Here is a 23,126-nt window from a genome sequence, read left to right on the forward strand (position 1 = left end):
TGTTACTCCAGAAAAGGGACGAGAGATACTAGACGATCTTCACTCTGGTTACTGTGCTTCCCATATAGGCGGTAGGACGCTTGCTCAACGGGCAAGGCGGCAGGGCTACTTTTGGCCTACTTTAGAAGCAGATGCAATGGAGGTGGTGAAAAAATGTGACAAGTGCCAAAGGTTTGGCAAGCTAATTCACCGTCCGGCTACTGAACTCACTACCATTCATAGCCCACTACCGTTTGCTAAGTGGGGCATGGATATTCTGGGTCCATATACGCCTGCTACAGGCGGAAGGAGGTACATACTTGTTGCCGTCGACTACTTCACTAAATGGGTAGAGGCGGAGGCTGTAAAGGGAATCAAGACGAAGGATGTAATTTCATTCATTTGGAAAAATGTCATCACTCGGTTCGGGGTTCCCATGTCTATGGTTTTTGATAATGGTCCCCAATTTGAGACGCCTGTTCTCAAAAGCTGGTTGGGTGACCAAGGAATTTCACACTACTTTGCATTTGTCGGCCGTCCACAAGCAAACGGCCAGGTAGAAGCCTTTAATAAAATCATCTCAGACGGTCTCAAGAAAAAGATTGAACGAGCAGGCGGCCTTTGGGCGGATGAATTACCACATGTTCTCTGGGCCATTAGGACGACTGAAAAAGGGGCGACTGGAGAAACTCCATTCCTCCTAACTTATGGTGCGGAAGATGTTCTTCCAATAGAACACTACGAGCCGACTCTTCGAGTAATGTTATATGACGAAGAGGCAAACTGGGAAGCCATGCGCTTGGCATTAGACTCACTTCCTGAAAGAAGGGGCAATGCTGTCTTGCGCCATGAAATTTACCGCCTGAGAATGACTAGATCATACAAAAAAAAAGTACACAGGCGTCCACTCAAAGTGGGGGAATTTGTACTTAGAAAAATGGAAGCAGTTGGAAGGGCTAATGAGTCTGGCAAACTAACTCCCAACTGGGAAGGACCCTACCGAATCTGTGAAGAGGTCAGGGACGGTACCTACCGTCTGGGAACACCAAACGGACAACCGTTGCCTCGAACTTGGAATGTAGATAATCTTACGAAATATTTCTTTTGAATGATGTAAATAGTCAAGGGCTACTTAATAAAAGTTTGCATAATATTCAATTTTGTACTAAGAGGGGCACGCTTACTAACAAACAGTCGGACTCTCCATTAAGTATTTTACTCTATCTTCAGAGGGGCATGCCGCCTGTACCTTTACAGTCGGCTACTCTCCATTGAATATTTTACTCTATCACCATAGGGGCATGCCGTCTGGACATATAGTCGGCTACTCTCCATAGAAGAGGGCCGACTGGTTCCAAAGCACACAGCCACCCTCCTCTTACTTAGCACCTACGTTCACCAAGAACTAACCAAGGCCACAAGCCGAATGATCAGTCTAGGCGCCAAGCCAACTGATCCAATCTTCAAAACTAATACGACCTGTCCCAACATCATAGCAGGCGTCCGGCGGCATCCCTCCGGATGAAATTCGTCGCAGAGAGCAGCTCCCTTTTGGGTGGAACATTGCTCTATAAACTAATTACACGGCACCTATACGACTGTCCCCAAGGGCAACCACGTAGCCGTTTTTGAGACAAGGATAACTCTATCACTAACCAAACCAGTGGTAGCAATTGGCATCTGAGTCAGATGACCGCCTGTATTACTTGGGATAAATGCAGGGGGTACCTCTTGAGTTAATAGCCAACAAACATTGGCGAATCAAAAGGTTCAGCCGGCCTCCGCCGCCTGGTACCTTTACTACTCAAGCAGGAGTGACGGCGACTGAGTAACACCAAAGTTAACTCATAGTCACTCTCTTAAACTTAGTATGGAGCCTAAAAGGTATGAGTCGTCCGCCTGTTTTTAGCAAACAGGGGCTCTCAACCACTACTCCTGCTAAGTTAACAACCTATGAGTTAAAATCCAAAAAACATTGGCGAATAAAGGGGAACAACCGGTACCCACCGCTTGATACCTCTGCTACTCAGTTACTTGGCGATTAGGTAAAAATCATGTTTACTTGGTCACTCCCTAAAAATTTTAGTTTGAAACTAAAAAGGTGTTCATACAGTCGGCCCAGACGGCCTAAAGTCTCTAGCCTAAAAACATGACAAGTAGGAAACCACTTTCCTACTTGGTTAATTTTACAAAGGACATAACCGCCTGCTTAAAGGGGATCCAGTCTTTAAGATGGTTCGAATACCGATTGGATAAATGGCCGACTGATCGTCTAGCCTGGAAACAGACAACCAGTCGTCCAGGGGCATAGGCGGCGTGACTAACTATCCGTACCTGTCTGCAACTATCGGCCATGTAAAACAGTCGGTATAGTGTACAATTGGATATCAGAATATTCAATACTTAAACAAATTTGAAGCAAAACAAAAAAAAAAATTCATTAAAGAAGCCGGTCGTTAAAGACCGGCAAAATATTCAGAGCCCCGGCCCCCTGGCCGGGTAAATACAAACAAACGGCACGTAGGCCGTGGAAAGAAGACATAAAGCTTAAGAAGGGGGCAAATCTTCAATATTAACAGCTGCCGCCTGGTCAGCACTCTTCTTGCTGGACTCGGCTTCAGCTGCATCCTTTTTTGATGCATTACCCCCAAGCGGCACAAGCGCCACTACCGGCTGCTCCTCCTCCTCCAACGCCTCTTCCTCAGCAGCCGCCAGGATCTCTTGATTATATCTATCAGAACACTGGCGGTACGTTTTTTCCCATGAGGCAAAGTCGGCATTGGGGAAGAGGCGACCCCAAGTCATGCGATGGATTTGAGCAGAGTCTTCCATCATCTCCCGGACCAGCTCTTTCTTTTCTTGCTCGGCCTTTTCCGAGAGCTCCTGAGTAAGACTCTTCTCCCGGGTCACCAGGCGTACCTTTACGCTCGCCAAGGATTTCTCCAAGGTTTCGTATGAGGACATCTTTTGGCGAAGAGGTCTCAGCTCGGCTTTGAGGTTGTTGATGGTCGCCTCCAGCTCGCTATTCCTCTTCTGGGCCGCCTCTAACTGAGCCCGGATAGCGGCGGTAGCCTGCGCCTGATAATAAAGAATATCAATGGTCAGAACTTCATTTTGGGCAATTTGAAACATTGCCTTATCACAGTCAGAGGCGGCCATAGCTTTTGCAGCCTTTACCTCTTTGTTCTTCCGGTCAAGCGGCTTGCGAAGGCCGTTCACTCGGAGCAGGGCCTAAGTAAAAAGGGGAACAGGCGTCAGTTTCCAAACAAAAAAGAAAACAGGCGTCCTGGAATTCAAATACTCAAAAATATGCTAAGTATACCTCAGCAAGGACCCCTGCAATCCCGTCTAGGTCAAGGGTGCCGACACCCCTGACCGCCTCCCTTTCAGCTGGAGGAACGGCCTTGATCATAGACTTGGCCACCTCGACCAAGTCAGGCTCCTGAGGGCCGGCTGCATCAAGCATAAACAAACGGATTAGACCTAGTAAAGAAGGGAGCAAGTCTAAAATTTACAAGGATAATTTCATACTTCTAGGTGGCCCAGCTGGAGTTTTAGAAGAAGTGGTCGGCTGCTTCTCAGCCGCCACATGTTTCCTGGCAGAACCAGGAGAGCTCGCAACAGTCGTCCTCCGGGCCTTGGGGTCCGGCTGTTGGGAAGAAGAAGCTCTTGGAGCGCCCGTCTAAAAAAGAAGAAAAGAGTCAGTATATGCATAAACACAACTCCAAAAAGAGGGTGAAAGGTTCGAAGCCCACCAAGGGTGCCTCCTTGTTGGGGGAGTCGGTTGAAGACTGTTGCATGATGGAGGCCCGCAACATGGCCGCCGCAGTCTTGGAGGCGGTAATTTTGCTCATGGCGTCCGCTGCAAAAACAAATAGCAAAGTTAATAAAAGTCATAACACGAAATGCATGGAACAACAGAGTATTCGACAGGCCGGCTACCTCTTGAGCACCGACTGCTGAGGCCACAGGCGGCCAAAAAGTACTCGTCGTAGAGCCATTTGAAGCTCGGGACGTAGTGCAGGGGTACTTGCTCTCGTACCCCTGAAGTAGAGTTCACCTTCGACTCTACTTTGAAGAGTCCTTTATCTAGGATCTCTTTTTTAGCCTTGGGGGGAACAGGCGGCATGCTGCGGCCGCCTGCAAGAAGGGGCGGATTCCTGTTCCACCTGTTGAAGCGCTTGTTCAGCTCTGTGTCTGAACTCTCAATAATAAGGAAGGTGCTCCGCCAGTCCTTCCATTTGTTTGCTTTACCTCTCGTCATGAGGTAGCCCCTGTGGCTCGTCAATTGATACCAGCCGGTACCGCCTGCCTTAGGGGTCCGGCTGAGGTAGTTCATGTGGGCGAAAGCCTCGAAGTTTGGCTCCACCCCGTGCAGTTCGCACCCGGCCACATAGCCGAGTACGTTGACCCAGGAGTTCGGGGCTAACTGCCATAACCCCAACTCATACCCATCCAAGATCCGCTGAACAGCCGAATGTAGTGGGAAGCGCAGCCCAGCCTTGATGGCCGCCTCGTAGCAGCCAAAGCAGGCGCCATCATAACTGGTACCAGCCGGCCAGACAACTGTATCTTCTGGATCCGACACGAACACTAAAAAGCCGGGGCCCATTGTGTGGTTTGCGATAAAGCTCTCCACTTTCTCTTGCATGGCTGTGATCCGGCCTCGAGGTACCGTGCAGTAGTAGGGGGTATTTTGCTCTCGGTGAGAGGCGGATGGCTCCGCCCAATCATCCCCCTTCTCAACTGCGTGAGAAAGCCTCGCCTCTTGTAGGCGACTGTTTTTCTCTTCTGTGTCCAGAGAAGCATGGCCAGAAGAGCTAGACTCGGAATCGTCCTCTGACGAGTCCAAAGAGGACGACTCCTCCCCTCTCCCGGAGGGGCCCGCCTCCTCTCCTTTAAAAGGAGAAGGAGAGAATGTAGAATTGTCAATGTAAAATGGGAAGGGGTCACTTTGACTCCTCCCTCAGAACTGCCGGCTTTCAAGCCGCTTTGTTTCACTTCCACATCTGGCGCCTGGTCAGATGTTTCACTAATCGGCACCCTGTGGGAGGAGCCGTCTGAGTTTGAGATCCTGGCAGTCTTTTTTGTTCTGGCCATCATGCTCTGCATAGACACAGATACAGTCGGACTTTGTATAAAGGGAAAAGATGGGTCCAGAAAAGGGCAGGCGGCACTCCTAGTCCTAGATTCAGCCGTCCCCGGTGACCGGCTGATCACTAACCTAGGTCGTGTCGTGTGCTTCCGTGGTGCCATTTCAAAAAAAGAATAAAGTAAAGAGAAAATTAAGAGTAAGAGAACCGACGGTTACCTGAACGAGTGACGATTGATGAAGTTCTGAAAATCCTTTGCAGTCGGCTTGTCAGAGCAGGCGGTAGGCAGAAAGGGTCCAAAATGTCAGAGCAAGTTCAGGGGTCCGAATGTTCTCTCACAAAGTTTTCAAGTGTGAAAATGACCGAAGTCAACACTCCTTTATATAGGCGAAGTGAGAAGGCGAAGGGTCACTTCCAGAATTCAAAATTTTGGTGGGAGAATCTCTCGGCCTCTCGCCGAGTGACACCTGTAGCAGGCCGTCGCCTGTTACAGGGTGATACCTGTCACAGGTAACACGCGACCAGTCACGCGCCACCTGTGAGGGGCAAATGATTAGGGGATTTTTCCCACCAATCACCATCTGACAAGTGGACCAATCAGGTTCCGCCATGTGTCCGTCACATGGGCCAATAGGAGCCTGCCACGTGTCAAGCAATGATCCGTCCACTATGGACCAATTACGACACGATACGTGTCCTTCCCATGACACCTGGGATAACTGGTCACCAAGGCCCAACTTCCGAGGGAAGCCCAATCAGCCCAAGGTTAACCTAAACCTAGATTGGCATGTTTCCCGAGGTTATAAATACCTCCCTTAATCCTCATTAAGACAAAAAAAAACGCAGATTACACACATTAAACTCTCTCACCTAGAGAGACCCAATCACTTTAATTTCCGCATTAATTACTCCTTAATCAAGTACTAACTTGACCGTCGGAGGCGGATCTCCAATCATCCGGAGCATCCGTTTGTTTTGCAGGTACAGGCGTCCGGTTCCAGTCTCGGAATTGTAACTCTCCCGCAGGACATCAGAAAACCCCGAAACACGTACCAAAACCACATAACCGTGTACCTTGACCCACACGACCGTGTGACATGTCTTGTAGTAGCGGAACTACACGACCATGTACCATAAACCACATGGCCGTGTATATTGAAGAGTACATAGTAATACGGACTACACGATCGAGTACAATGGACTACACAACCGTGTACCAACTCGGTCACCAATTCAAGGCATACTTCTTACAAATTTCCACCTTGACTTGAATCCCCTCACAATAATAACTAATGTACCAGACACTTTGATCACAATGCCAGATGTACCAAAACAGACAGATGTACCAGATGCATCAAACACGGCACCAGATGTACCAGAGAACAGACGGATATAATAGAAAAACATATAACCAGAAACAGACTTTCCTTACTCAAATTTACCTCCGCTAGGCACCAGATTTGCTCCGTTGAGCACCAGACCATATTTGCTCAGTCGATTACAAATTAGCCCCTAAGGGCTACTAACAGCTTTGAATAGTTTGTAAGTCCAAGCAATATTAGGACTTACTCTGCGGAATCAGATTCGAACAGATAGTTTGCCAATGATTCTCCATAGCACGAGCAACACCTTCCTTGGACAGCTCAAATGTATCCACCTCCCCAACAGATAGTGAAAAAGCCACCTTGTCTTCCCGACCATGCCTTTGGGGAGAGTTCCCAAAGCTTACATGCCGACCAAGAGCCAAACTAGGCTGACCCAATTTTGACGACAAAGACTACGGTGCTTTAGATTCAGACTCAGATTGTGAATGTTGACTGATCTTTCCCGGACATGGACCACCACCCTCTTCTAGAGTGACTCTATGCTCCACTTGTTTCAATACTACCACAAACAGACGGTGTGACAACACCAGACCCAAAACCAGATAACGTAGACCCTTGCAACACATACAATGTCTCCCGTTTAACACCCTTTAAAACTAACTTTGAACCCTTAAACACATACAACCCTCCACCTTCACCTTTGAAACTAAACCCTTCAGCTTTTCTATCTAGAAGACTAAGCGAAATCAGATTCTTCGTGACCTGTGGAACATGCCTAATATTGTTCAACATACATAATTTACCATCATACGTCCAAACTCTGATGGACCCTATACCAACTGTTTTGCAGACTTCATTGTTAGCCATAGTAACACTTTCATCAACCTGCTTGTAGTTCGTAAACCACTCCCTGCGTGAACACATATGATAACAAGACGCCCCTGAATCTGAAAACCACACATCAGAGTGATGCGCATGTTCATCAACAATCAGGACATCTGACCGAACAGTCGTTGCTTCAATAGCAACTTGTTGGTTAAAGCCTTCATCATGTATAGACTCTCCAGCTTCAACCACAGACCCGATGCGGTTTCCTCCTCCGCGGCCTCAGTGATAACATCGTCTGTCAGACACAGCATGATTGTTGAGTGCGCTTTCTCCTCCAAGACGGCCATCTCAGCGGTATCCGAACCTGGTGACTTCTTTGTCAATGGTGCCTGTAACCCTTGTTGCCTCAACAAAGCCCACATCTTGATCTACCACAGACTAAATTAGTTCTCCCCATGAATTTGTCAATCTTCATATTCAAAGCAGCCATCTTTCTCACCATAAACCTTGTGTGTTATTATTTATTTATTTTGCATTCGTTAATTTGTTCTTTCTCACATCCGTTATAACAGGTGGGTTGGTTTGCATGGCCATGAAAAAGGAGGGGAGTAAAGAGAAGGAAATATTTTGGTTTGGTGGTGGTGGAGTAGCTACTAGCTAGAGGAGAGAGAAAAAGGGTGAGCTATCACCTAGGTTACATGGACACTTCATTCAAGTGTCGTGTCCGTGTCGGACACCGTGTCAGACACCGACACACGTGGGACACACGACGATACGTTTCGGACCGTGTCTTACTATGATACGGGCTGTTCAATATTTTATAAATGAGAAAATTTAAGTAAAGTAAAATAAATAAGGTAATTGTTAAATAATATGGGTGTCTTTATATATAGCTCATTGTTAATATAATACAGTATGATCTAAAGAAAGGACCAAATGACAAATATATGGTCAAATTCTTTTTTTAAAATATATTATAAAAATTTTAACATCCCGTATCTGTGTCCCTTATTTTGAGATAGATATTTTTCCGTATTCGTTTCGTATCTGTATCCGTGTCGGTACCCCGTTCTTGTGCAACCTAGGCTATCACAATGTGATACTCCCTTCGTCCCAATATCTTGCACAGTCAACATTGTATACATGCTAATGCACTAGTTTGACTTTATTTTTATATAATTAAATATTAATGAAAATTATTTTAAAATTTATATTATGAAAGTTTATATTTATACCTATCTAAAATCACATTTTATGATAAAATATGTTTTAATTATATTAGTAAAAAATTATGGTAAAAGCTAATACATAAATAGTTAAAAAAGTCCAACATCTCAAATATTTTAGGATGGAGGGAGTAAATTAGGGACTTGTTATTTATCGCCCGCAAATCTCTACATAAAGCCCACATTTTATAATTTTTTGACAAATTTGCCCTTTTTATAATTTTAACGGAAGATAAATTTTTCGCACTAAAAAAATGTGGAGCAGCACCGGATCGCCGAGGATCACCGGAGAATCGCCGTCGTCATCGGAAAACGAGGTTCGTAACGCATCGTAAGGACGAAATGGTGGCTGGCGCCTAGCCAAAAGGCCATGCCGTGGTTGTGGCGCCTAGCCAGGACGCCGCCACCGTGGTCACGGCGCCTGGTTGAGAAGCCTCGACCATAGTAGTGGCGCGTGGCCAGGACGCCGCAGCCACGGCCAAGGCGCCTGGCCACCACGCCGCCACCATGGCGGCGGCGTCCTGACCAGGCGCCCCGGCCGTGGCTCCGGCGTCCTGGCCAGGCGCCAGTAGGGGAATATTTTTTTTTTTTTTTTTTTTTTTTTTTTTTTTTTAATTTTATTTTTTAATTTAATCCCCTTTTTTTTTTTTTTGTTTGTTTTTGTTAATTTAATCTTAATGTAATTATATTTATACGTTATATGTTATTGTTACAGGATTATGGTGGAGACGGAAATGATTACAGTGGGATTTTTGTACATGATGGCCTGTTCGAAGATGCTCAACAAGCGATTGATTGGGCAAAACAGGTTGCAATTAGATCAGGCTTTTGTTTAGTAGTAGCAACTCATAAATCTCAACGGGATCGCATTTTGATGGTAGAATGGATCGCATTTTGAGATGCGACCGTTATCGCAAAAGAGAAGAACGAGATTTCAGTAAAGCGATTCGGTTTGACTCAAAGCGGAAAGGTTGTGGGTGTCAGTTCCGAGTTAAGGTTCGACAACATCAAAGGCGTGACGGTTGGGAAGTGAAGGGTTACGACAAATGGGGATATCACAACCATGAGCTGATAGCATACAAAGTGGGGCATCGGCAGTTAAGCGGCCTAAGTCCAGCTGCGAAACTAGTTGTAAAAGAAATGAGTGATGCTCAAGTGAAGCCCGCTAAAATATTAGCGTCTGTGTTAGAGAAATTCCCCGAAGACCAGCCAAACCGAAGACACATCTACAACGTCAGACAGAAATTGAGGTTTGAACGGTCAGAGGGAAGGAACCCTATACAGCAGCTTCTGCACCAGGCACAAGCACGTGGTTACCTTTACTGGTTTGAATCTGACGAAGACACATCGGAGGTAACTCATTTGTTCCTTGTCCATCCTGATTGTGCTGATATGATTTCGTCTTGGCCATCTGTGATTTTGATCGATTCAACGTACAAGACAAACAAGTACAAGTTCCCACTGGTTGAGATGGTTGGGATGGCTCCAACGAACCAGAACTTTCTGATTGGTTATGCAGTCATGAAGGATGAGACGGCTGCGAGTTACCGTTGGGTGTTGGAAAAGTTGAGAAACTACATCGGCCCAAATGTACAGCCATCGGCCATCGTAAGTGATTGTGAGGGAGGTCTTTTTGCCCCTATAGCGGAGCTGTTTCCGGAGTCGAGCCATTTACTGTGCACATGGCACATCAACAACTGCGTGAAAGTCAAAGCCTACAACCTTTTCAACAAGAACTTAGATTCAGCAGAGAGATTGGTAAATGGTAAGTGGCGGAAGATCCTGCAAGCTACCACGGAGGCAGAGTACGATCGAGCCTTGGAAAACTTAAAGGATGCGTACAAGTGGTGCCCGCCAATCGTAGACTATGTGATGCATCAGTGGGTACCTCAGAGGGAAAAGTTTGTCAAATATTGGACGAACCAACTTCTTCATTTTGGGAACACTACGACATGCAGAGTCGAGAGCGCTCATAGAGCTTTGAAGGACTGGATTGATTCTTCCACGGCTGCTCTGGATACACTGTTCGAGAGAATAAACAAGGCTATTGATACTCAGAGGAACGGCATCAAGAACTATCTCGAGGACTCCAGACGACGACATGGCATGTTGTATGGCCATTTCATATTTAAGATTCTCCACGGTCGTGTGTCACACCACTGTTTGGGGTTGATTCTGAGCGAGTATACCAGGATGAGGGAGTTGGGCGATGAAGTGGCTATTCGGTGCGGATGTGCTATATCAATGACTCATGGATTACCTTGTGCATGCACCATTCACCGCGTAATTACGCAAGACAGGGCGTCGTTACATGTCGATCAGGTTCATCCATTCTGGCGGACGCTCGTTATCGGAGAGCATGCTGTTCCGCATACGGTTCACCGTGAACAGGAGGAGTTGGAGCAGTTTCAGATGATGTTTGACCAAGTGTCCTCCAGTCACCCTTCGATCATTCGTAGTGCTACACACATACTTCATGACATGTTCAATACATCGTGTTTGGATACCGAGGAACCGGAAGGGGTCGAGCGACCTAGGGGTCGACAACCACGGCGGAACAAGAGTGCGTTTGAGTACATTCGCGGTCGTGGCCGTGGCCGTGGCCGTGGTCATACATCCTCATCAAGTGGCAGCCAATCATCGTCGTCGGTGAATATGCCCGGCACCGGTAAGACATTCGACTTGCCTTTCTTTTGTTGACTGTTTGATTAGTTTACTGTTGACTTGTTTATTGTGTTTATTGATGTGTGTAACAGGGAGAATGGACATTGAACATTTTCCATATAAGGACAGGATCCCTAATATCATGATGCCATTCTTGGACGGGTGGAATGATGTCATTGCAGATGGTAACTGCGGATTTCGGGTTGTGGCGGATGTGTTTCAAATGGGTGAAGACAACTACGGTTTAGTGCGGCAGTTGATGTACAGTGAAATCGCATCAAACCGAGATGTGTATGGCCATGTGTACGGCGAGGACTTGGATAGGTCTCTGCAGCGTATCCGGTGGGGAGGGGGACCTTGCGGTCAAAATCATTGGTTCGATGCGCCACTTGATCTCTTTGCCGTTGCAAACATCTACAAGTGTGCAGTCATGCATTTCGGCCTTGGTTTACATAGTCGAGCCTATTATCCATGTACAACGGTTCTGCCCTGGTGTTCGCGCGAGACCGTCACCAGACCGGTAAGGGACGTTGTTATTGGATTTCTTGGGCCGTCATACAGACATTTTATCCGATTAGACATGTCACCCGATTTTCCGGTCCCAAATATCATACCGAAGTGGTATGAAATTCGTAGAGCAAGCGTGGAGGGTTGGGATGCTTTGTACCATGCTCGCGTGCAACAGTGGAACAATTTAATTGCCATGTAGTTTTTGTTGATGTACACCTACCTTTTACTATGAGGCCTTGTATTGTCAATACTATGTCATTTCTATGTGTTCATTTTTAAAAGATAATGTTTCATTTTAAAAACTAACAACAATAATTTCAAATATTACAAAATAAAATGATAATATTGAATTTTAAAAACTAAGAACAATAATGTCAAATATTACAAACTAAAAAGATAATGTCTAATTTACAAAAATCAGTAATCCCTCTGTGACGCCCACTGCCACTGCTCAAGGGTCCGTTCCAGATCGTCAATAACAGCTCTGCCTGATGCACTCGTCATGCAGTCCCTTTCCTCAAAAAGTCGGTGTCCCAACTGCATAATCTTGCCCATCCACTACACAAAACAAAAAACATGAAACGACGTATTATACATATATATATTAAAATAAGAGAACAACAAATAAAAGATGAGACGTACCGCATAAGAGGCAGTGGCAGGTGGCACATCGTCATCATCTGCGTCGTCGATGTCTTTGATCAACCTCGGGTGCGAGTGCCGGATGTACCATTCCATGTAGTGCTGGTCACACATGGCAGTCACCCCACTTGGCGGCCGCTGCAGCTCCGCCGTCCATAGGCGGGCAACCATCGGAAACTGCTCCCACATAGATATTATGTTTGACGGCCATTGGACGACGTACTCCTTCGACGACGCAGATCGTACCGCCTTACTGGGCCATGCCGGTGGAGGTGGGACAACTTGGACAAATCCAAGCTGGCGAAGACAGCGCTGCGGCATGTACGCCTCTACGATCTCGCGATACTGAATCAGTCCAGTGTAGAGGGTCCTGGGTACCCTATTACTAGGGTTCTGGCCGAAAGGCATCCAGTTCACCTGCAAATTATTTAAAATCAGTAACAGTCATAAAATAAAGCATCAGATTGTAAAAGTAGAAATAATTTAATCACTGTACCTCTAAGGGGGACATCCTGTCAAGCGATAACCGTATGGAGCGCAGGCGGTCAACGGACTTCTTCTCGACACGCGGACTCCACGCACAGGCACGTGGCTGGCCATCACCAATGGGAACCGGGTCGCGGTGTGGTCGAAACGCAGGAAAATACTCGTATATCCAGGTCTGTAACAACGTCAGACATCCAGTGATACCTGCTGCATCAGCCCGGCTCGAGAATCCTAACTGGCGATACAGATACGCCAGCGTAGCCGACCCCCAAGAAAACTGGCCTACTCTGTCGGGCTCACACGCGTCAACTATGTCGCGTGGCCTGAGCTTGTTCCCGCTCTTATCCGGAAACAAGGTACACCCGAAAAGAAGAAAAACATATGCAGCCAGCTGTGTGTCCTGCGTCCTACGTGCCGTAGGGTGCAAACATCGCTGCAAGACGGCTGCGATCTTAACGCCGCCGTGATCCCACACACCAAGTGCCGATGTGTACAGCGCAGCCCTATCCACCGCCAACAGCTCCGCTAGTAAATCTGCCTGATCCGCATCAGTGACGACAGATGCTCGGTTTCCCTCCACGGGAATCCCAAGGATGGCCTCGACGTCATGCAACATGATCGTCATCTCACCGAACGGAAGGTGGAACGAGTTCGTATCCGGCTGCCATCGCTCAACGAAAGCCGTGATCAGCGTCCAGTCAATCCTATCGTGCATGGTGGCAGGAAGGTGACTCACTCTAGTGGCCCTCAATCGCCCGACCATCTCGCTCTCCTCCGGCCAAGCATCAGCCCAGCTACACAAAAACCTACAAGTCTTTTCCCGGGTTTGGCATTTCAAAATGCCTGTATCCAAAGCCCTCTCCTGGTCCTCCCAAATACGGGTAGCGATGTGTCCTAAAAAGCTAGGAATCACACTCCCGTCTATAGGTCCCCCGGCCACCTCACCCCTCACCATCCAAGAATCATTAACGGCCCTCGACCGTTTTCTGCTACCCGCAGACACAGTGGACGCAGATGATGTGCCAGATCTACTAACAAACCTACCATCTCGACCCTTACGCACATCTACCCTATGCGTCTCATACGTATCATCAAGTCTCTGACTGAATGGACCGTAATCATCATATGGTCCACTCTGATCGTCGACATCCTCATCTGCATCATCCTCGTCCTCGACCTCCTCCTCCTCGACCTCCTCCTCCTCCTCCTCATCATCATCATCATCATCTTGATTGTCCGCAGAACAGTGCACCCGTTCTCTGCGGGCCGAGGCCGAAATACCACGGGATCTAACGTGTCTGGGCCCCGAGCTCTCCATTGAGTAGATCGTACTCCTCACGACGTCAATACTCTTCCCCGCACCAGGTCTAAATTGCGATGCCTAACTCCAAGTAAATAACGAAACATAATAACGAAAACAAATTAAAAAAAGTCGAAAATAAACACAAAAGCAAATAAACAAGTCACGGAAATAAAATTATAAACATAAAAAATATAAAATTAAAACAAATAAAAAAACAAAATTTTAAAAAAAAAGATAAAAAAAAAAGGGAACATACAATTTAAAAAAAAGAAAAACAAATTTTTTAAAAAAAAAAAAAAATCGAAAATAAAATTTAAAATTAAAAAAAAAACAAAAAAAAAATTTAAAAAAAAAACCACGGCGGAGGCGCCTAGGCAAGGCGCCCATACGGTGGTGGCGGCGCCAAGCCCAGACGCCACTACCACGGCGGCGGCGCAGAGGCTAGGCGCCACAGCCGTGGTGGTGGCGTCTGGGCTTGGCGCCGCCACCACCGTATGGGCGCCTTGCCTAGGCGCCTCCGCCGTGGTGGTGGCGTCTCCCCTTGGCGCCCCACCGTCGCCGGAGGTTTTTTTTTTAAAAAAAAATTACAAAAATTAAAAAATTTACCTTCTGGCCGGCAAACCGCCTTCCGCCCACCGCCGGTGCCGCCACTTCCTTGCCGGGCCGCCTCGACATAGCTCTGGAAATAATTTAGAGAGAGAAAGTGGAAGTAGAGAGTATAGAGAGAAATTGTGTGTTTTTTAGTATGAGGGCAAAAGTGACATTTCACTCTTATTTTGTGGGCTTTATGTAGGAATTTGCGGGCGATGTTTAACAGTTCACAATTTTCCATACATAAATTATTACTCCGTATCCATCATTGTTTAATTAAATTCTTGGAATCTAAAATGTACTAAAATTAACTAACATTACTGTTTAAAGAAAGTTCTAAATTAATTAAGCACTTCGTACTACAACGAATATTAAATGCATTAATCCATAATTTGACAAACAAGTACTCCTACCTTAAAAGAGATGAATCAACGGATTTTTCACCAAATACCACTGGGTTAATGCGTAATTCACCATATACCACACAAAATTTTCTAATTCACCATATAACACTGAGTTTAACATAAATGTCACAACATGCCATTTCTGTTAACTCAGTTAGTCATTAACGTTAATTGTGCCACGTGGCAGCTTGTAATTGGTTCTAATTAATATTATTTATTTAATTAATTAAATTTAGATAAAATATTTTAAAAAATAAATAAAAATTAAACACCACCAATACAAGCCACCGCCACCCCTGACGGCAACAATTGCGATCCCAGCCACTTCCCAGATGGCCGGCGACTGCCCTCCCCTGGCCCCTTCCCCCAGCCGGCAACATTCTCGACCCCTTCCCCCTACGCCGGCGACCATCCCACTCCTACTCCCCTTCCCCGAAAATCATCCCCCACCTGTAACCCAATTCCCGATTTCCTCGCCGGACTCCCCTTCCCCGATTCACGATCTCTCTAACCCTAAAAAAATCCTCAATTTCCCTCTTGCAAATCCCAATTGGAATATCGACGGCAAAGAAACCACCCATCAAATCTTGACGAAGAGAGAGAATGTCGAATTAGAAGCGAATTTGTTCGAAAAAAAATGCTGATAAGTCGAATTGATGTTGTTGTATGGTTGCAGATTTTGAGTGTTGTCGGTTCAGGGGGAGAGGGAGGCCGACGCGCTGGCGAGAGAAAGGCTGGGCGCCGGCGTGGGTGGGGGCGGGATAGGGTGGTGGCTGGGGGTTCTAGTCATATTTCGTGCAAGCAGGGGATGTTAGGATAGGGTGGTGGTTGGTTGGGAGACGTTGGTGGTTTGGGAGGAGGACGGGAAGGGGAGATGGCAGGGGTAAGGGGAGCTCTGGAAGGCCGGCGAGGGAGGAGGCTAGGCAAGGCCGCCGGCGAGGGAGGAGGCTGGGCAAGGCCGCCGGCAGGGAGGGGGAGCTGGGCTAGTGGGGGAAGGGGGTGTCGGGGTTAGTGGAGTGAGGAGGTGGTGGCTGTTTTTTTTTTTTAATTCTTTATTTAACTAATTAATTAGATAATATTAATAAGAGCCAATATGTGACAGCCATGTGGCATAATTAACCTTAATTACTAACGGCGTTAACGACAGACTAACGACAGTTAACAAAAAGGGCATTCTGTGTTAATATACATTAACTCAGTGGTATATGGTGAATTAGAAAATTTTGTGTGGTATATGGTGATTTACGCATTAACTCGGTGGTATTTGGTGAAAAATCCGATGAATCAATTGTTTTTTGAAATATGGATAACGTAAATCTTCTCCCACCCAGTCAAATTAGGCCTTTGTGTTTTTTTTTTTTTTTTGAAAGGATTAGGCCTTTGTGTTTAATACTTCAAAAATCCTCAAAAGATGTGCTATTAATATTTTATCATTATTTGCACAAAACAAGCAAACATTGGGTGCAAACAAAACCAGCAAACATTAATCTACAACAAAATAGTGTGAACTAGGTGGAACACTAAAAAAAAAATTAATAAAAAAAATCCCCACAACAAAATCAAGTGAAATAATCTCCTTGGATATTATATAATCCACCCCTACTTACAATAATTTAACCTTAACAAATCCTTAATTAATGTTAGTTATGTTATAATAAATATTAAATTACGAAAGTAAACTAGTACCATAATATCCTTATAAATCAATGTGTATCAAAGTAGTCGTATAATAATTAAATCTTGTCTATATTATCATATGATTGGATAAACTCTCTTATTCTCGTAATTTGAGTAACATACACATAAGAAGTAAGGAGTATGATAATTAAATCTCGTATACGTCATTATACTTTGTAGCGGTTAATTATCCGATTACGGAGTACGAAAATGAACCATTAGTCATCCTCTAACATTCAAATAAACAAACTTTCATCACCCATTTTCATTTCGCCCCATTTCTCTCTCTTCATTTTCTCTCTCCTATTTTGTTCTGTTTTTATCATTACACCACCTCCCTCCATACCCTTTCCCTCTCCCCCCCTGTTTCCCGCAGTTTTTCTCCATTTCCTGCAACTCCCATCATCAAATCCCTAAACCAATCAAAAAAAAAAGAAGAACCCTTTTCAAATTCATCAAAGTCTTGTTTCATTTTATTCATTTGAACTCCTGCAAGCAAATACAGCAGAAGATCAATTTTCTTTGATAATCAGTAATTTCTCCAGATCTTAAAATTCTGTTTTCTGGGTATTTCTGGGTTTCGATTAATCAATTTTCTAACAATTTTCCTATTTTTTTGTTTGCAGGTAATCTCAGCTTCTGGGATTTTAAAATTTGTTTTAAAAAAAACCAGGTAAAAATGCAGGAAGAAAAACCCAGTTCAAATCCAGTCATTTTATCCTCAGATGATGAAGAAGAACCCACTAAAAACGACTATCAAATAGTCTTATATGATCCAACAAAAGCAAATGAGAACAACAACCTAGCCATGGCCGTAGCCGAACCCGAACCCGATCCGATACATTGGAAACCGCCATTGATGTCAAACTCAGGAGGAGGAGGAGCTCAAAGAGTGTTACCAGCAGTAGGTTCATTTACAGTTCAATGTGCTATGTGCTTCAAATGGAGGCTTATACCAACAAAGGAGAAGTATGAGGAGATTAGAGAACATATTTTAGAGCAACCATTTACATGTGATTTAGCTAAGGAATGGAGGGGTGATATTTGTTGTGATACTCCTACTGATATTGAGCAAGATAATAGTAGATTGTGGGCTATTGATAAACCTAACATTTCTCAGCCTCCTCCTGGTTGGGAAAGGGAGCTTAGGATTCGTGGTGAAGGCTGCTCTAAATTTGCTGATGTGTATGTTTTTTCTCTCTTATTTTACTTTATTTTTTTAATTTATTTTTGTTTTAATTTTTTGGGTTGTTTTTATTTGATGTGTATTTTGTGATGAAATGGTGGAAATGTGATTATTGGTGATTTTGAACTTGTTTTTGTTTTGGGAGGTTTGTGATGAATATGTCTGTTATTTGATTCATTAATGTTAGAAAGGCAGTGATGTAGATGGGATTTTCATAATCGGGTTTTACTACTAAGCTAGTTGTATCTTGTATCCGCTATGAATATGTTGTTTGATTAAGGGATTTCATTTGGGTATTGTTCAGTTTTTTGAGTTTTTAGGACAGTGGTGTAGACGGAATCTGATTTCAGACTTAGATACTACCTTTGGAGATTTTGATAACTAAGCTAGTTTATTATTTCTTTGTGTTTGGTTTGGTGTGAATTTGGTGTACTCATTTCAACTTTGTAGTAGTTAGTTGTTGCTAAATGATCAATTTCTCATGTGATTTGTTGTTTTTTTACTTTTATTCTTCTATGATCTGATTGCGATTGCATGTGAGTTTTGTTTATGGTGGACCTTTTGGCTATACTGGTGGCTGGTTACCAAATCTCTAAGGCATCTTTGGCCGGTTGCTTTAATGTGTTGTTAGACGTTGCTTGTACTTATGCTTTGATCATTCTCTTGGTTGTTGGTGGTCTGTTTATTTATCTAGAAGATTATTTTATTCTATGCTTTTTATCTGGATCTGCCGTCATGGGTAGAGGATGCACTGTGTAGCCGTCATCTGTAATAAATATCTGGAGTATCCGAGTATGTCACTGACCTTGACCCAGTATAGATTTTTGGAATATCTCACTAATGATCTTGAATGCAAGTTGCAAAGTAAATTTTAGGTGTCTCGTGCCTTAGAGCAGTGGCTTCTATACTCAAATCTATCTAGCATGCTTCATTTACCTATCATTGATCATGTAGAAGTGTTGGGCTGCTATCAAATGTTATTATTTGCCTTTGGTATGTCATGGGGATCACATTAAGCACCAAGGACCACTGAGGCACTGAATAGCAAGTTGGTATCTTCTTGTGAAGTAAGTCATATTCTAGTTGCTGAGAGCTGCATGCTTGCTTATTGCAACCTTATCAAGTAGGTGACTCAGAAGGGAATTGTAATGACCATAATCCTCCCATAAGATATCTTGGCGTTCCTTCTGTATACACTAGATTCTTTAGGAGCACTTAATGATATTTATCATGTCATATAGGAAGTGCAGCTATTGCCCTAATTTCAGCAAGACACCTAAGGTAACCTGGATTTCTACATGGAACTGGAACCCTTGTCAATGAACAGGATAAAACATCTATATAGAGAGACCAAACTAGATAATCAGTGGGAATGATTTCAAAAGAGATTTTCTGTTTGATCTGTGGGGTAGAGGTTAGGAAAAGTGAAGTTATATTCTACTTGGTACTGGCATGTAAAAATGTTACTTTCCATACCTTTTTATGTTTGCTTGATTATTACCTTTCTGTTATCTTCAGCTTGCCCATCTATAAGAGGTGGGTATAGCTTGGCCATCTTCCCTAAACTTGGTAACCACTTAGCATTGTTCAAGTAGAATTAGAATTTTTATGAGAATGGGTCTGACCTGCACAATTCTTCCAGTATTAGCTTAGGTTAGCCTATATATATAACATACCCTTTAGCTGCTGATAATGTAATTCAAGTGATAATTATTATTGAAAGGGGAAGCTCATTTATACGGGCGTGAATGATGTATATGCAATATGCTACACCATACGGTGATATTTCGTATCATTAACTAGCTTATGCTGTAACTTCTTGTTGCCTTTTCTGCTTGAGATCAATCAAATTATGCATCCTTAGTTTAGCTGTTGCTGTTTAGTTCACCTTTTTTTATAAATTTTTTATTTATTATCATGCCTAATAAATCTGAATAACAATTTCAGGTACTATATTGCACCAACTGGTAAGAGACTTCGGTCAATGGTTGAGGTTCAGAGGTGTGTTCTGCTATCCTCTTCATTTTTGAGATTATCTGCTTTACTAGATATTTATTTTTAGTGTCTGTCCTGTACTCATTGCTTCTGTGCAAATGTTTGTTCTTATGCAATATCCATAACTCCTATCTTTTGATTTTGTGCAGATACTTGTTGGAGCATCCAGAATACATTATGCAAGGAGTGAAACTATCCCAGTTTTCATTTCAAATTCCTAAGCCTCTGCAAGAGAATTATGTCAGAAAGCGTACTGCTCGTTTACCTATGCCTGATGGCTCTAATTTTGGGATGTCAAGACCTCTTCAGACCATTGCAGGTATACTTGGTTTGATAATTTTGGATGTTTATAGCAAGTTAATAGCAATCTACAGTTTCATTAGAGTACCATTTCTTCTAATCGAATGTACCAAGTATTTGCTTTATGTTTTGAAAGGAGAATTAAGAAAAAGCAAACAATACGTGGAGGGAAACTAATCTGATAGTGAATAGTGATGACTAGATGCCTGTAACATTCCTTAAACACTTGTTATATACATATTTTTTCATTGATTACATTTATCTGAATATCAAATTGAATACGGTGTTTCTGTAGTAAATGTCTATCTATGACCATTAAAAATAATGTTGGGCTGTTGGTATGATAGGGAAATGCGAATAAGATTACATTCTCTTGGTGTCTGTGATGATATATTATGTAGACCCATTACTATCTATGGCCATCAAAGACAATGTCAGTATGCATAAGATTACGTTATCTAAATGAAAGAAATGGGGCAGGCTGGTATATATTACTTTTTATATACCCTGCTGTATTAGTTACTGATCTGCATTGTAGCACTGTAAACAAGAAACCATAATCTTTGTTTGTCCCTTGTTATAAAAGACTGTCAGTCATAACTAATAGACATGGAATTAGTAGTGACGTGTAGTGCCACAGGTGTGTAATAGCTTTATGCACTGCATGATCTGTTTTTATGCAAAACTAAGAAAGTAGTATTCTAGCTGAAGACGAATAGTTAGGTGGTGAAAGATGCCATAATAATAACCTCACATTGGATGCATGGATTTTGTTTTCCTTAAAATTTCACTGTTAACTTTTGAGCTCTCCTTGTTTATTTGGTGAGGTCTAATTTCTTTCTTGCTTGCTACCTGTTGAATTGTTGGGGCTATGGTGGTGGTGGTGGTTAATCAGTGCAGTAGATAAATATAATCCAGAATTTACATGCCATTTGATAGTAGGATATCCATGTTCTAACTGGTTTTAGTTTGTGGAGGCTTGATTTTTTGTTTGTCTTGATTGCTTCATGGATGCTTTTGAGAGTTGTGTTGGAAAGCATTGATGATTAGTAACAAGCAGATTAGCACACACACATTGATAACTATTCCTATTTGATACAAACATGAAAAGCTAGGGTGTCTTCCTGTTGATGTTGTTACATTTCTATTCAGTATCATGTTGACTATGTTTCAGATACTTCCTCGTTTATAAGGTTCCTGGAATCTTTATCCAGAAACCCTAGACAACAAGTGAAGAAAATGAGTTCAACTCTTATATATACAGTGTTTTGATAGCCAACCTTGTATTTTCTGCCTGTGTGCTTTGGAATCTGTGCTATATGAGCGTTTGCAATGTTGAATAGTTATTTAATGGGAGAACACAACATCAGGATCATGTTAGTTTGCTCTTAAGTCTTAATGGATTGAAAAGGCTACATTTAAAAAGAAAACCTAGTATGTCTTGTGGATACCCCCCAAAAAACCAAATATCTAGTTGCAGGATATTTATACTCTTCTTTAGTTTGCCTTTGAGCGCCTACCCATACTTGAATACGATCTGCAAAATCTACCTGTCCAACTTAGCTGAACTTGAGGTATTTATTTCCACACTTCAAATCACTCACACACTATGTCCATATAACTTGAAATGCGAGTGATCCTGGCTTGTGCTAAGAGGGTGCTTGACAAGGAGAGAACTGAAAAGATGGTGCACTATAGTGTCTTCAACTGTCTGTTCAGTTGTTTGAGGATTGATACTTGATACCATTCTATTTTTGATTTATTGTTTGCTGCAGATGGGTGTGAGTCTTTTAAGGGTATGCATACTGACAAGGACTTATTCTACTAGCTGTGCATATTTCTCTTGTTGTTCTGGTATTGTTTGCTGCAGATAGGGGTATCGGCAGGGTAATTTAAACTATCTTAATGATGATAAGTACTCCTTGGTATCTTTCTAAAGGAATAGTAAAATCATAAGGGGGCTTTCGTTCTTTGAATTACCATTGAATATGAAATTCTCGTGTTAGGTTCCTAATTATCCTTCATCACAAAATCACAATCATATTTTGTTGTAAAAAGTGTAGGCAAATTGATTTTTATATTGCTTTCTATTCTTCTAAGTATAAAGGGAATTTGGTAGATTTTGCATACTTTAGTTGCTTGAATTTCTCTTTTAATTATGTCAAAATCTATTATAATTGTTGAACGGCTGTCTATATACTGTTTTGGTCTTTCTTAGTTTGGCGTTCCCTGTGTTTCATGATTTGCTTGATATGGTCATAATCGGCATTATGAGCTGTTTTAGTGTATTATTCTTGCTTTTTAAGCGACACTTATCCCAATATTCTGATTGTTTAATTTATCTGTCATTTACCCCCACACAAATAATGTATTATGTGCTGTCTTTGCAGCAAGTCCTTTATCATGGGCTGCCCCAGATGATGCCTCAGCCTTACAGATTAGTCGACCTGGGCCATATGGCTTTTCGGCCAACACTGTTACTCCACCAGCAAGAAAGAAGGCTCGGCCATCAACAAATCACACACATAGCAGCATTCCGTTGCAGCACAGTCCACATAAATTCAAGATCAAAGGTCCCCGCCTACCTCCGAATGGTGTCTATGACATGTGAGTTTTTAGGAGCTCCACATTTTGGGATACAACTAGTTTAGAAATGTGTTATAGCCTTTGCATATGGTATGTTCTACACAGTATGGTTCAAGAAAATGGAATATGAAATTTTTGTAAAATTGGTGAGGATTTAGGAAGTTGATGAGAAAAAGGTGGGGTGAATTTGATGGGGGAGTATTTCAAACTAGCCTTTTGGCTGTTTCTTTTGCTCAAGTCGTAATACCTTGTGGTTTCAATCAGAGAAAAGACGATACATGTTATAATCTACATATTCTTCAAGCTAATGGTTTTGCAACTTGGCCATCCA

The 23,126-nt window shown here is 43.2% G+C and overlaps 3 protein-coding genes across 3 annotated transcripts; 2 read left to right on the forward strand and 1 right to left on the reverse strand.

Annotated features, from left to right (window-relative positions):
* Window positions 1-11,062: 11,062 nt before the first annotated feature.
* On the forward strand, window positions 11,063-11,928 carry LOC110710388. Its single transcript, XM_021888679.1, has 2 exons — window positions 11,063-11,119; window positions 11,208-11,928. The coding sequence occupies exons 1-2, from the start codon at window positions 11,107-11,109 to the stop codon at window positions 11,822-11,824; spliced, it is 630 nt and encodes a 209-aa protein (XP_021744371.1). The 5' UTR covers window positions 11,063-11,106; the 3' UTR covers window positions 11,825-11,928.
* Window positions 11,929-12,003: 75 nt separating this feature from the next.
* On the reverse strand, window positions 12,004-12,450 carry LOC110710350. The gene is made up of 2 exons (XM_021888637.1): window positions 12,268-12,450; window positions 12,004-12,183 (listed from the first exon to the last, which is right to left on the reverse strand). The coding sequence occupies exons 1-2, from the start codon at window positions 12,436-12,438 to the stop codon at window positions 12,043-12,045; spliced, it is 312 nt and encodes a 103-aa protein (XP_021744329.1). The 5' UTR covers window positions 12,439-12,450; the 3' UTR covers window positions 12,004-12,042.
* Window positions 12,451-16,880: 4,430 nt separating this feature from the next.
* LOC110710193 (methyl-CpG-binding domain-containing protein 2-like) lies at window positions 16,881-23,126 on the forward strand. The gene is made up of 5 exons (XM_021888461.1): window positions 16,881-17,260; window positions 17,355-17,913; window positions 19,862-19,915; window positions 20,059-20,228; window positions 22,600-23,126. Exons 2-5 carry the CDS (start codon window positions 17,408-17,410, stop codon window positions 22,818-22,820), a joined length of 951 nt encoding a protein of 316 aa, XP_021744153.1. The 5' UTR covers window positions 16,881-17,260; window positions 17,355-17,407; the 3' UTR covers window positions 22,821-23,126.

Source organism: Chenopodium quinoa, unplaced genomic scaffold (assembly GCF_001683475.1).
Source record: "Chenopodium quinoa cultivar QQ74 unplaced genomic scaffold, ASM168347v1, whole genome shotgun sequence".
NCBI lineage: Eukaryota > Viridiplantae > Streptophyta > Magnoliopsida > Caryophyllales > Amaranthaceae > Chenopodium > Chenopodium quinoa.